The sequence below is a fragment of the Nematolebias whitei genome, chromosome 9 (genome assembly GCF_014905685.2).
Source record: "Nematolebias whitei isolate Nwh7 chromosome 9, NemWhi1, whole genome shotgun sequence".
Classification (NCBI taxonomy): Eukaryota; Metazoa; Chordata; class Actinopteri; order Cyprinodontiformes; family Rivulidae; genus Nematolebias; species Nematolebias whitei.
Genome location: NC_056506.1, coordinates 25,411,979 through 25,425,452, shown reverse-complemented (window position 1 = coordinate 25,425,452; position 13,474 = coordinate 25,411,979). Strand labels below are relative to the sequence as shown.

At 41.9% G+C, this 13,474-nt stretch overlaps 1 protein-coding gene across 1 annotated transcript in view; it reads right to left on the bottom strand.

Annotated features, from left to right (window-relative positions):
• Positions 1-11,612, bottom strand: part of LOC119414178 (histone-binding protein N1/N2) — a 44,084-nt gene extending 32,472 nt beyond the window's left edge. The window contains exons 1-10 of the mRNA XM_037681277.1: positions 11,566-11,612; positions 11,326-11,493; positions 8,972-9,052; positions 8,769-8,869; positions 8,409-8,681; positions 8,245-8,330; positions 6,241-6,317; positions 5,446-5,519; positions 5,107-5,295; positions 4,861-5,033 (exon numbers count right to left, since the gene is read on the bottom strand). Of these exons, the coding sequence (XP_037537205.1) occupies positions 4,861-5,033; positions 5,107-5,295; positions 5,446-5,519; positions 6,241-6,317; positions 8,245-8,330; positions 8,409-8,681; positions 8,769-8,869; positions 8,972-9,052; positions 11,326-11,426 (1,155 nt within the window). The 5' untranslated portion in view covers positions 11,427-11,493; positions 11,566-11,612. The remainder of the gene's footprint in view (positions 1-4,860; positions 5,034-5,106; positions 5,296-5,445; positions 5,520-6,240; positions 6,318-8,244; positions 8,331-8,408; positions 8,682-8,768; positions 8,870-8,971; positions 9,053-11,325; positions 11,494-11,565) is intronic.
• Between the last annotated feature and the right edge of the window lie 1,862 nt (positions 11,613-13,474).

Here is a 13,474-nt window from a genome sequence, read left to right as displayed (position 1 = left end):
CGGTCAAAGGGGAAGTGATTCAGGACGCATGTGCACAGAGCCTATTAACAGTGTGCATCATTGTTTACTCATGCCCACCAGCTTCACGGGAAGCTAGAACCACATTAAAAACATTACTAGAACCTCCTCTTTCCACCTGCGTAATATCTCTAAAATTAGAAACATCTTATCTAAAAATGATGCAGAAAAACTGGTTCATGCATTTGTTACATCTAGACTGAACTGTTGCAATGGTTTATTATCTGGGTGTCCAAATACTCTTTAAAAAGTCTTCAGTTGATACAAAATGCTGCTGCCAGAGTCTTAACTGGAGTTAGTGGGAGAGATCATCTCTCTCCAGTTTTAGCTTCTCTCCACTGGCTCCCTGTCAAGTCCAGAATAGAATTCAAAATCTTATTTTTGACCTACAAAGCCCTCAACAACCTAGCTCCATTACCGTTCTTATTGCTCCATATTTTCCTAACAGAGCACTTCACTCTCAGACTGCAGGTTTACTCGCGGTTCCTAGAGTTTCCAAAAGCAGAATGGGAAGTAGATCTTTCAGTTTTCAGGCTCCTCTCTTGTGGAAACAACTTCCAGTTTCTGTCCGTGAGGCTGACACGTTGTCCAGTTTTAAGACTGGACTCATAAGACTGAACTCAACACTTTCCTTTATGATAAATCATAATTAGAGTCAGCTTGTTATGCTGTCTTAAGCTTAGACTACTAAAGGACAATTCGACCTAATTTCCTTAAATGAATAGTTAAAATTGAATAGTTTTCATTTGATACATTTCTTTCTTTCTTAACGTGATTCTTAACCTGCCATTGTGTATCTGTTCCTCCTTCCTGTTCCTCTCAAACCCAGCCAGTTGAAGCAGATGGACGCTTGTCCTGAACCTGGTTCTGCTAAAGGTTTCTTCCTCATGAGGGAGTTTTTCCTTTCCACTGTCGCCTTCATGCTTGCTCAAGATGAGAGTCTGTGATGGAGTTAAATTTAAAGCAGTCTGCTCCTCAGATAAATGGTTTTAAATGATTATTTTTATGTACATGAATGTTTCTGTTCAGTGCCCTGAGACGACTTCTGTTGTGACTTGGAGCTATAGAAATAAACTGAACAATTCTGTTTGAAATCGACCAAATTGCACAAATGACCCCTTGATCAAATCTTTAGATCCAGTAGAATCAAACGTTCATCAAGTCGACCAGTCACTGACTGCAAGGAGACGCAGACTGAGTGACATTCACCTTCATCCAATCAGCTCCTTGTATCAGTAACGGGTGATTCTGACGACTTCTCCAAACTGAAGCCGGTCAAAAAGCCGTCTACTGCAGTTTAGATGTTTACTGCTCATAACTTACACAGACCACCACTCCAGAGTGTGAACGCTTCAATACATAACCTTAAAACGAACAAAGTTTAACGTTTAGTTAGATTAACTGTCGATTCGCCGCTGGACCATTTTGACATTTAAACATGTAAAAAGAAATATTTTGGTTCAGACTTCTGTGCTGTGTGAAGTCTCCGTGAGTTTACAGGAAGTTGAGTTCTTTAATAAGTGTTTAAAGGATCTGGATCTAGTCAGAACATTGGTTACACAACATGCTGAAGGCAGACGTATTTACTCAAGTACTTGTGTCCATTTGTTTAGTTAAAGCCAGGAAGTGACCTCATACTTGAGCCAGGCAGGGAATTTATGAACGTACTGCAGAGCTGCAGGAACTGTTTACAGAAAAACCAGGGAGCGCTGAAGAGCCTACAGCTTCCAAGAGGAGAAAACAGGCTGACAAAATGCATGGACCTCTTCTCAGACTGATCATCAGACTGTTGAGGGAAATAAGGAATAAGCATGGGGGGGGGGGGGGGGGGGTCCCTAATCAAGAGCCATTCTCTGATGGTTCATCTTGGATTTCATGTAAGTTTATACAAATATAAATGACTCTTTTCTAAAGTAGTTGATATAATTTATTTTTGAATTAACCATAAGATGCAGTGATTCACACCTGCTGACATGTTTTCTTGGCTGCAGGTTGATCTGCAGGAGGTCCCGTGTCCATGTGGACGTTCAGCTGCTCCTTTCAAGACAAAAACTACAAAACTGTTTCAGGGTATATGCAGGAATAATGAAGTTAATTTCAATACCTTTTCAAGACTTTTTCAAGACCTTCCAAAATAAATTCAAGACCTTATCGTCACTTTGTTTTATTAAGCAACAAATCTTTGATTTACAAAACTGCTGTTGTTTTCAATTAAATCCGTGAATCTCAAACCTACAACAGAACTGAGATACAGTGGATAGAAAAAAATTCAAAAGAAGAAACTGAACCACGACTAGGTTTAAGAAAATATAGCTTAGGTTACAACAAGACTCGTAGTTATTTTAAAGTAACTTGGTTGAACAATGGCGAATAAGAAATAAACACAGTAATCATTACATGTGCCTCAGTGCAGTTGCTTTGCATTCCAGCAACTCTTCAGTTTGCACCAGCTCACTGAGTTTTTCTTTACGTCTCCTTCTCAAGACATTGGACTTGGTGATCAGTTGGGCCATTAAAGAACCTGACTTTCCCTCTGCCTGCTCTGCCAACTGATCTGCATCTTTTTGCAGAGAATCGCACACCTCTTGTAGAAGTTTTCTCTTTTTTTTCAGCTCTTCTAACTCAGCTCCAGCTGCTTTCCTCTTAAGGCTCTGTGTGGAAGTTTCTTTCTTCTTTCGTTGCTGTTCCAGGTAAATCCTGTACTTCGACCTTGCAGAGGCAACAGAAGCCAGCAGCTCCTTGGTCAGAGGTACCTGCAGAACACCCCCACAGACACTGACCTTGTCGCAGATCAACCTCAACCTTGGTTGGTTCAGGCACACGGTTAGCTGGAAGCGCTGTCGCTGGTGGAGCACAGAAACTGCTGATAGACATCTGCGTTTTGCGGCTAGCTGCACTTTTGTGGCTAGCTCCAGTCATATGGGACTTCAAGGCGTTTATGCCCATCGAGGCTACGCTCATCTTTTTTTTACAAAATGTACAATAAGCCTCGCGGTTATTCTCGGCGACAGGCCTCAGCCATTCTTGAAAATCAGGCATCTCCAACCAGGAGTCCGAAAACTTGCATTTACCCATTGTTCTCACGGTCTCGCGGCAACTTACTCGAACACACAGACTCAAAGCAGCCGCGCATGCGCACAAGATAGGCCTAGCCGTTAAGGCTGTTGTAACCTGACACTCTAAATTTGTGCGAAGCAGTTTCCGAATCCTCCGCGGTGAGGAAAACAAATATTAGTCATACATACTTTTTGCTGTCAAATTATTTAAAGCTAGAATAACAGCAAAAAAAATAATACCTCATCAAATCGCTTTCAAGACTTTTTAATACTTTTCAAGACCCTTAATTTTCCCAAATTTGATTTATCAACTTTTAATAACTTTCAAGACCCCGCGGACACTCTGTGTTTAATCCGCTTCAAGACTGCAGCTGCTGTTCAGGGTGTGAGTGTGTTGCTTTGCAGTTTGCTTAAAAACTGAGCATTTATTAATGCAACGTGCCACGGACTGGCAGACCAGTTTGAACACAGTAGTGCCTCGCTACTTCGCAGTTCGACTTTTGCAGACTCGCTCTTTTGCAGTTTTTCAAAGTAAGATTGTACACAACAAAAAATACATACACGACTGTCAACTTTAATATTACACACGTGGTTGAGACAGTACGAGATACAGTAAAAAGTTAACCGGGGGGGGGGGGACAAAACTTTGGACAGGTGCCGCCATTTTGTAGTTTTCTTTCAATAAGCCTACACTGTATCACCAGTCAAATGGACTACATTACCCAGAAGCCAAAGTTGCTTTCTTCTGAAATGGAGGGAAAGTTTTGGTCCGATCTGAAAAAGTTCAGTCCTTATTCATAGAGACTTCGGTGCTCAGTGGATGCAGAGAGCCGTACGGAACAGACTGGGAATTGGACCAGAACTGGACTTCCAGCATCAACGGTCAATCTGAGCGCTGCTCGTCGCCCCATGAGGCCTTTCGAGCGGGGAGGCGCCGCTTGGAGGTCCGGTGTTTTCTCCGGAGCTCACCAGGACTTTTTTCATCCAGATTTGGACTCGATCGGGACCATCGTGTGGTTTTGTGCTGGCTCTCTGAAGGTCCGGCTCGCTCTAAATGCGTCTGGTGCTCAACGGTTGCAGAGAGCTGACCAGAACTGGACCAGAACCGGACCAAGGCTGGTGAGTACTCATAAAATTTTGCAGTACATATACACAAGTTGTTAAAATTCCATAGGTTTAAGAGTTTAGAACACTGTGGGCTTCGTTGCAGCAGGGTAGGTCTGCAGAACCAGAACCGAGCGCTGCCGTGTTCTGCAGAGCTGGTGAGTAAAAAGGCCTCACTGCTCTCAACTTATAATTTACGTTGAGGGAATAAACCTCATCACGTTATCTTGGTTAACTCTTGCCAAGTAAACTTGTGCTTTAGTTTAGTTGATTGAACTGTTTTGGTTTGTTGTTTCAACTCAGACATCTGTCAATTTAACTTAAGTGATAATAAATAAATAAAAATACTGAAAGAAATATAGCATTCCTGCTTCACAGTTTTTCATTTATTCTGGGGTGGTGGGATCTGGAAAGTACCCCCCCCCCCCACCCCGATAAACGAGGGACTACTGTACATAAAATATTTTACAGTCCAGCTAAAATGAGAAGAGCTGGATCTGGCCTGAGCCTACACACCAACACCTTTTAGTAGATTACACGAATGGGATTGTTTGTTCTAAATCAGAGGATGTGGTTCAGCCGTGTGGAACATCTCCAGTGTTCAAAACAGCTTTTTTAGAAAGTCCAAATCCAGAGAGACTTTGTCCATCATGGACGCACAACGTGCTCGCTCTAAACTCACCGGATCATCCTTCTCAGCCTCAGCAGCAACGCTCGTCGTCTTCAAGACTTCCGTGGCGTCCTCCACCTTCTCCTGGATCTCTGGCAGCAGAGCCTCCAGCTCCTCCAGCTCCTTTCTCTCATCCGGCAGAGCTTCTGGACCTCCAGCTTTGTCGAGCAACCCGTGCAGTTTTTCTGAAAGAGCAGGAGTGGAAGCCGTTGGCACCGCAGCTCGGACAGCTTCCAGCAGCAAAGTGACTGCTCTCACCCAGCCGGCTCTTTATGACAGAGATGGAGTTGTTGAGAGCCTCGGTGGCCTCGCGGTGCTGACAGTTCAGGCTGTAGGTCACACCCAGCTGGTAGTGGGTCTCAGCCAGCAGGCGGCTGTCAGACTCCAGGTGCTTCAGCTGCAGCTTCAGGCATCCCTGGAAATCTTCAAGAGCCTGCGTATAGTTCCCTTAAAGCAGACAAGAAACTGTTCAATTCCAAGTGGAAAAACTGGCTCAGGATCAGTTTAACACCAACATGTTCCACAGCAACACCAGATGTTTAAAACAATAGTGATGTCACATGCAGAACTGGAGTTGTGTCATCATCATGCTGGTACCTGACTCAGCAGAAACTTCACCCAGACTCAGGTGGGTCTGAGCCACCATCAGCTGATCCTCCTTGGCGTCACTCCTGGAGAGAACACGACAGACCTCGGTTTGTTGAATACGAGTCAGACCTCAAGCTGGATCTATAAATGACAAAGGCCAGTCTTTGTCCTGACGTGGGTGTGTGATGAAAATCACGTAGACTGCCTCTCTCACCACCCGCCGACACCCCTCAGAACTAGCTTTTTAACAGGGTCTGCAGCGAACACTGTGTGACCCGTCAGAACTTTGTGGGTGTGTTCGTTTTATGTAAATTTGCTGCAGACGCTGATCTCAGAGCAGCACTTGGCTGAGAAAATACAGCCAACATGAAACTGTCCCAATATAAAACGATCAAACCGACAGATGGTAAAGAACTCGTGGAACGAGATGGGACGATCTTTTCTGCACGCAGGAGACGGCAGAGAACCTGAATCTCTCCACAGACGTGTTAACTGGGAGGGAGCGCTTCTTGACTGGGCAACGTACAGGAACATTCCCCCACCGTCTGCTGGAAACTGCAACTTTGTGACAAACTCACAAAACAGTGCTTCTCCAACAGAAACTCCACATCCTCCTCCTCCAACATGAACTGAAAATAAAGATCCACTCTGTGCTGGTTCTGATGGGGTGCATGACGTGTGCTGCGTTTAAAGACTTCTCAGGATTTATCCCCTGCAGGTGATCGAGTCTGAACAGTTGGTTCTGTCTCAAACCACGTCAACGATGTCTCATCTTGTTGAAGCCTTCAGTCAATTCAGTCTTACCTTTCGTAGATCCCTTTAGCAACTTCTAACATCTCCCAGGCCAGCTGCAGGTTTCCCACCTCCTCATCCCCGCTGTCCTGTTAGGAGGAATAAAACTGTATTTAAAACCTGGCATGTTTAGCAGGGGTGCAACGAGACTCATGTTACAAGACAAACTACTGGACCCACAAAAAATAGACATTAAACAATGTTAAAGAAAAAAAAGAAGCTTTTCAAGCACTCGTGTACAGCCTCTCATAACATCCTGTTCTACTGTACTTTTCACTAGATAAGTCGCACCTTTTTTTGAATAAATTAGCATGCTCTGCAACTTATACACCGAAACGACTAATATACATTTTTCTCGTATTTGTAACCCAATTTTTGGCCGAGATCTGACGATTTCATTCATTCTGACATGGAAAATATTGAACACTACCATTTTCAACCACTAGAGGCTCAGCGGAGGCTCAGAGGGGACAGAGCTTTTTCTGTTGCTGCTCCAAGACTGTGGAACGATCTCCCTCTTCCCATCAGACAAGCCCCTTCACTGTCCAGTTTTAAAACTCTTTTAAAAACACATTTTTACTCCCTGGCTTTTAGCACACACTGTATTTGATCTGTACTGTTTTTATTACTTTTATTGATCTTAATGTTTTAAACAACTGTTTTTATGTGTTTAAATGTTCTTGATTTTATATGTACAGCACTTTGTGGCAGCTGTGGTTGTTTTAAAGGGCTTTATAAATAAAGTATTATTATTATTATTATTATTATAGAGGGCCCTCGACTAATATGGCAAGCCAAGTGTCTCATTCACCGCTACCAATGAGACACTTGGCTTGCCATACCAAGCCACCATCATCTCGCTCCGGAACTCCTGGCGCAAACGTCAAATCAGCTGCATTTCACCCAGGCGGTGCGGTGAAATGCAGCTGATACACTAGTTTCAACTAAGCATGAAATATTTGGATTTGTACCTTTCCCTTTTTTCTGACAAGAGCTGCTGTAGAAGCTTGTTGCTGGAATTGCTGCCATCTAGTGTCCACTTAAATTACTGTAATGTTGTCATGTGACCACTAGATAGTGCTGGTAGTGTCTAATGAGGAAAAATAGTGAAAGTTGAAAAAAGAAGAAGTCTCATGGTGCAGAGAGGCAAAAATATAACGTCCTCACATGAGGACGCAGAATGTTGTTCATACTGTGTTAATGCTACACGTTTGTCTCTTGACCCTACAACTGGGTAACGTTACAGTAGACCTAGCCCACTACTGGAGCTTTAATTAAGTATTTTAAGCTACTAATAAACACGATGGATGATGATCATATAGCTTTATTCTAGACCATTGGTAAGGAGTGATTATTATTATCGTTTCATAATGGCCAGTGATTTTTATTTTTCCCCTAAAACTTAACTTAGGCTACACTACGGTAGGTTTCTTAGACTGTGACTAGGATGTGTGAGAAGCAGAGCGTGCTCTATTCACACAAGGAGAGCTGTTGGTCAGGCTGCTTCTTGTTGTGCCATTAACTCTAAAATAGTTACTGAATCAAGTGTTACTTGTGTAGGTAAAACTAAATGTTAAACAACCCGTTAAAATACACCAAAATGCAGGAAATGGTATCTACTTCATTCATAATTTTCTGGGGGACTTTACAAATATATTTCTGACACTAATGACCACCATATTGCTAAACATCTTCCAGAGCAGGACCCTCATATTTAACATATTACTCATCTCATGAACAAGATTATTGTCTTTTTCATTTGAAGTGAAGACAAAGTAAAACTAATGAAAATTGCTGCTGTAATTTGATTCTTTTAATAAGCCATGTAACTTCTATGATCCCAGTTTGAACAGGTGTGACACTGGTGTGTGTGACCACAGCGTGCACATCTGATGTTGCTCTCGGTGGTCCTCAGTGCACTCAGGGAGCTTGTGTTTGCCCAGACACATGAAAAATTAGAGGCAACATTGGTCCACACCCACACTTAAGATGTTGAGATGAAATAAGTACCGGTACCTTTTCACCGGTGGCATCTCCTTCACCCTGATCTTCTACATTGTCCTCCATTTCTGCATCCGCACCTTCTTCCTCCTCTTCGTCGTCTAAAAAGTAAAATCCAAGTTAAAACGACTGAAATATTCTGAGAATAATCTTGAGCAAAAATCTGTAACCTAAATTACCTCCTGCTTTCTCTTCGTTTGCATGTTCATCCTCTTTGGGTGTTTCCTCTTCAGAAACAGCCGTGCGTTCCTTCTCTTCAGTTTCCATGGTCTTCTCACCATCCTTGTGCTTTTCTTCATCCATCTCTTCTGGTTTTTGTTCATCTGCAGCCTGCGAGGTTTTAGTTGTCTCTTCCTCAGCACTCTCGCTCTGCTTCTCGTCAACGTTCTGTTCATTTTCCTTCTCTGCCATTGCGTCGTACACCTGAACCCTCAGCTCATCTCTGGTCTTCTCTAGAAAATGTGGAGGTGAGATTTCCAAATGAAGCCCGAGCAGACCCATGAATACTGTTCGTTTGCTAAAAGATGACGTTTTCTCACCACTAACACCTTCAGTGCTCTCAACGTTGGAATCTTTGGGTTTCTCCTCATCTTCCTCAGGCACTCCTTCCAAAGCATTGCCTAGAACAGAGTTCTCCATTCTAAAAAAGGACAGTTTGTGATGTAAGGTTCAACTACTTCACGGGTTTTGTTTTAATGAGTCTCAATCACATGTCAGGCTGAAACAAAGTTCCTGACCATACCGAGCTAAATCCAGCAGAGCTTTTCCACACCAGAAGAAAGCCTCTCCACACTCGTCTGCAGTGTCGCCATACTTTTTGGCTCTGAAGTGAAAGAGGGGAGACAAAAGCTTTGCGTTAAACTGGCACCACCTCAACTTTCACATGACGTCAACAAACCAGGTGTTGTTCGTAGTGAAGGTATAGGAAACAAAGAAAGAAGGGGTTGAGCTGCTTGGTTACCTCTTAAAACACCAGTTTACATAGTCGAGAGGGGAAACTGAACAAGTTGCACAAACAAAATATTAAAAGTTACTAAAAGAAATAAATAATCCACGCCAACCGTAACATTTTAGACATTTCTCCCTTGTTGGAAACTGAAGCCATTAAATGAAGCTGCTATGTTGTATTTTTGGAACCAGAGTAAAAACAGAGCAGCTAGGCAAGTACAGTACTTTTCGGCCTATAAGTCGCAGGTTTTTGCATAATTTACGTCCTGTGACTTATAGGCTGAAGCGACATATTTATGGATTTATTCCCATATTTATAAACCAATTTTTTGGCTGAGATATGACCGCTTTCATTCATTCTGATTTAAAAAAAAAAGAGCAGTACCACTTTCAGCCACTTGATGGCAACAGAGTAGCAATAGAAGTACGACATGCATGTATTGCATGATACATGTATATGTATGCATGATACATGCATGTATCATGTAATGAGTAAACGTGGCTATAATTACAAATTCAAAAAAGTTCAAAACAAAAACTGGACGTTATTTATTATACTTTTTTTTTTCTTGAACGCTTGAATTTATCATGTCCTGGATGACTGAGAAGCTTCAGATATTAATGACACAATCAGCCTGCCATACTCTCTCCACCTTGGTTCTGCTTGCTGCTTGGAACCGTCAAAACAGCTGCACCGCCCCGGCGAAATGCAGCTAATTTGACCATTAAAGTGGATTTATTAAGCAAACATTAGACTGAGACACACATTTACTATAATTTCAAGCAAATAATTGTTTTTAAGTGTTAATCTTGTTAAATTCTTGTTCAAGTCCTCCCGTGCACACTCCAGCGGCCGCCATTTGGCAGCCCATCGATTGTTGGTACAACACCGACCCACATTTCTGGGTTGTCAGCAGTGGCGCGTAACAAACACGACGCGTCAGCGGTGATGCATAATAGATGTGACGTATACGGTGAAGCAACATATTTATGGATTTTTCCATTTTAAATTTAAAATATGGCCTGATGAGACTTATAGGGCGGAGCGACAAGTACGCCGGAAAACACGGTACTGCTCCAAACAAGAATAAACACCTGAAAGAAAAATTATCTAAAGTGATTTTGTTTCGTTTTTTTATGAAACGGGCAAAATCTGGTTTGTTTATGTAGAAAGTGTATGAATTAAAACACTGTACCGAGAGCAGCTGACAGGGAAGCTGGTTCTGTTCCAGCTTCAACTTCCTGTCAAACGTCAGTTTCTTTTATGGTCATTGGTTATTACTGAAGAGAATGGACAGAATATTTTTTATTTGTTAGCCTTTATTTAACTAGGCAAATCCCATAGAGATCACAGATCTATTTTACAAGGGAGGCCTGGGCCTGAAGGCAGCCTGACGTGAGGAGATACAAAGTATACAGAGAGAATGGTATGATGAATTGTACAAGAGGCTCGACACTAAGGAGGGAGAGAAGGACTTTATCATCTGTAAGACGATCAGGCTGGAAAGGATGTGAAGCAGGTTGGGCTTGTTAAAGACAGAAATACAATGTTCTGCCAATCGTGGAGAATTTGATGGGAAGATGAAAGTACTCCACTGCTTTGGTGTTTTAACTCACCAGGTCCGGGATGACCCAGAATGGACACCAGCATTTTCCCACAAGTTGTATCAAGTGAAGTTCAAAGGCCAGAGAACCAGCTCTCTTATAACAAAAGCAATGAATCACAGCACTAATAATGAACAGGCATTCAGCAGGAGGAGTTCTTTGGCTTCTAATCAAAAGAATCTCAAAGACCACCTTAAGGCAATAACAGCTGAAGTCTCCGTGATTTTACCTACAATAGTTTCTGCTCAGTGTTTTCTGGTTTCCATTGGCTGAGACAAATAAAACAGGAAACAGATTTAATGTTTTGGCTGCAGCCTGCAATCTAAAACTAAAGAAAATGATTCATCTGGTCTTGCTGTTTCACTTGGACTCACTCTGCACACCTGTGTCGATTTAACAGCTGATTATTTTACACCTTCAGGGAAGCCATTTCTTTAAAAATCTAAAAGGCCAAAAAAAAAAAAAAAAAACATGTGCAAAATGTCTCCCTCCTTGGGTTATCTTTACTTCGGCGCGCATGAAGCCGGTTCTGAGAGAACTTACAGCAAGTCGCAGGCCTCCTGCAGGGCGCTCACCGCCTCCACCGCCTTCCCCAGAACAAGGAGCTTCCTCCCGGCGCCGACTAGCTTGTTGGCCTCCTCCATGTTGACGAGTGGCCGGAGAAAGGACGAACCGTCTGCTTTGTTTAGCCACGCAACGAGCAAGACAAACCTAAAAGACAAACTTACTGTTGGTCACACTATTAAATACTTTAATAATATTAAAGAGTTAAACTGTACAAACCTTGAGTTACAGACACACACGTGCAGAAACTCCAAGCAGCACACACGCAGTTCGCGCTCTGTCGATTTAATTCAGCCTGAAGTACGCATGCGCCAACACACAAAAGCGCGCGGGATTCTTTAAAGGTACAGTACACTGAAGAGATCCTATTGATTATCGTTTGAACCAGAGCCCTGTAAAGAGAGAGTTGCGACACTCCCATAGACTCCCACAGAAAGAATGGAATGCGGAAGTCACGTGGGTCATGAAGCGGCAAAGAGTTCCAAACAGCAGCGGGTTCAGCATTGAACGTAGTTCATTTTCCGTGTTTTTCCGGTAAGTTAATGCAAATACGACACTTTTTCTCCATTGTGAAGCGTTATCTGACTGTTCTGTACCACAAATTATCAACATTAATACTTCATGTCGCCAGTTTTAGTTAATGAAACATGTTAAATTACTAGTTGTGTGCTGCTCTGCAACATGACAGTTTAAACGGGTCTATTTCTAATTCAACTTTTTAAAGTATCTATTACTGCTTACATTTTGAAAGGTGGTCTTTTTTAAATTTATGGTAATTCCAGTTACTGAACTCAACTAGGAAATATTTGGCTTTTTTTCCTGAGATTCATTCAACCTTTATTTCTACAGGTAAATCCCATTGAGCCTCAAGGACTCATTTACAAGAGAGACCTGATTTAACAAAGAATGATGACAACATGACAACAAGACTGACGTCATTTAGTTAAAGTTATAGATCATTTGTCAAAGACTGCAGCATAAATTGTGACATTATCATTAAAGAAAAATGTGATTGTGGAGATGAGTCAGTTTTTGTCATGTTTTCCAGATAAACCAGAGGAGAATGACTTCATGAACTGAATGTTGCATTCAAAGTATCACAAAGGTACAAGATCTCATTTTCTGTCTTCCATTAATCAATAACAGCTGAATCAAGATGTTTGAATAAAATTACTTTAACACCATAACCTTCACAAAGTTGGTATTTACTGCAGGACTGTTCATTTACATTAGTTTTATATTGTTAGTTTAGTGTTTGGTAATCATGGGTCAAGTTGAGATGAGACTCTTTCAAGACAGAACAAGAAATAAGAATTATTACAAGAATATATCAGAATCAATAAACTGTAGGACAGTAACAAAACACTTATTAAACTATCACAGGTACATTGAGATGGAGCTGGAAGTTATTCTTCATGCCAGTTGTCTTCATCTGATCTTTTGTAAAAATATGTCAATTTATTTTCCATTAACATTTTTCTTTTCAGGACTGAGTTAATTTTCTTGTCTGTGAGTTTCTTCTGTCCTGCTTATGTATGTTTTTTTGTTCTAATTGTTCTTCAGGTTGTTCATCTCTGTTCCCTGACTGCCTGTTGATCCATCCTCCTGGTCCTGTTGATCCTGGATCATCAGATCCTGACTTGTCCCCGTCCTCTGAGGACACATTTTCATCTTTCCCTCATCTCACTCGCCTCATTTCTGTTTCTTCCTCAGTCTCTGAAATTACAACGTCACCGTTAGAATGAAGATTATTGTTCAATAAAAAATATGACATGTCTTATTTAACACTGTTCGTACCAAAGTTTAATTTAGAACAACATGTGTGATCACTGGTCAGGTCACTGGTCAGATCACTGGTCAGATCACTGGTCAGGTCACTGGTCAGGTCACTGGTCAGTGGAAGTTCTGCTGTTCTTCTCATCTGGTTCTGGTCCATGAACAAATGGTTGAACCTCCTTCAGTCTCACATGTCCTGACTGTGTCTCTGTCTCACACGTCCTCACTGTGTCTCTGTGAACTGTCCTCTCTCTAAATGTGCCTGTAGAGTGACATTAGTTTATTTTCTTGCACATTTCTTTGACAGTTAAACATTTTGAGCCCTGATTGAAAATGTTTGTGCAGATTAAAT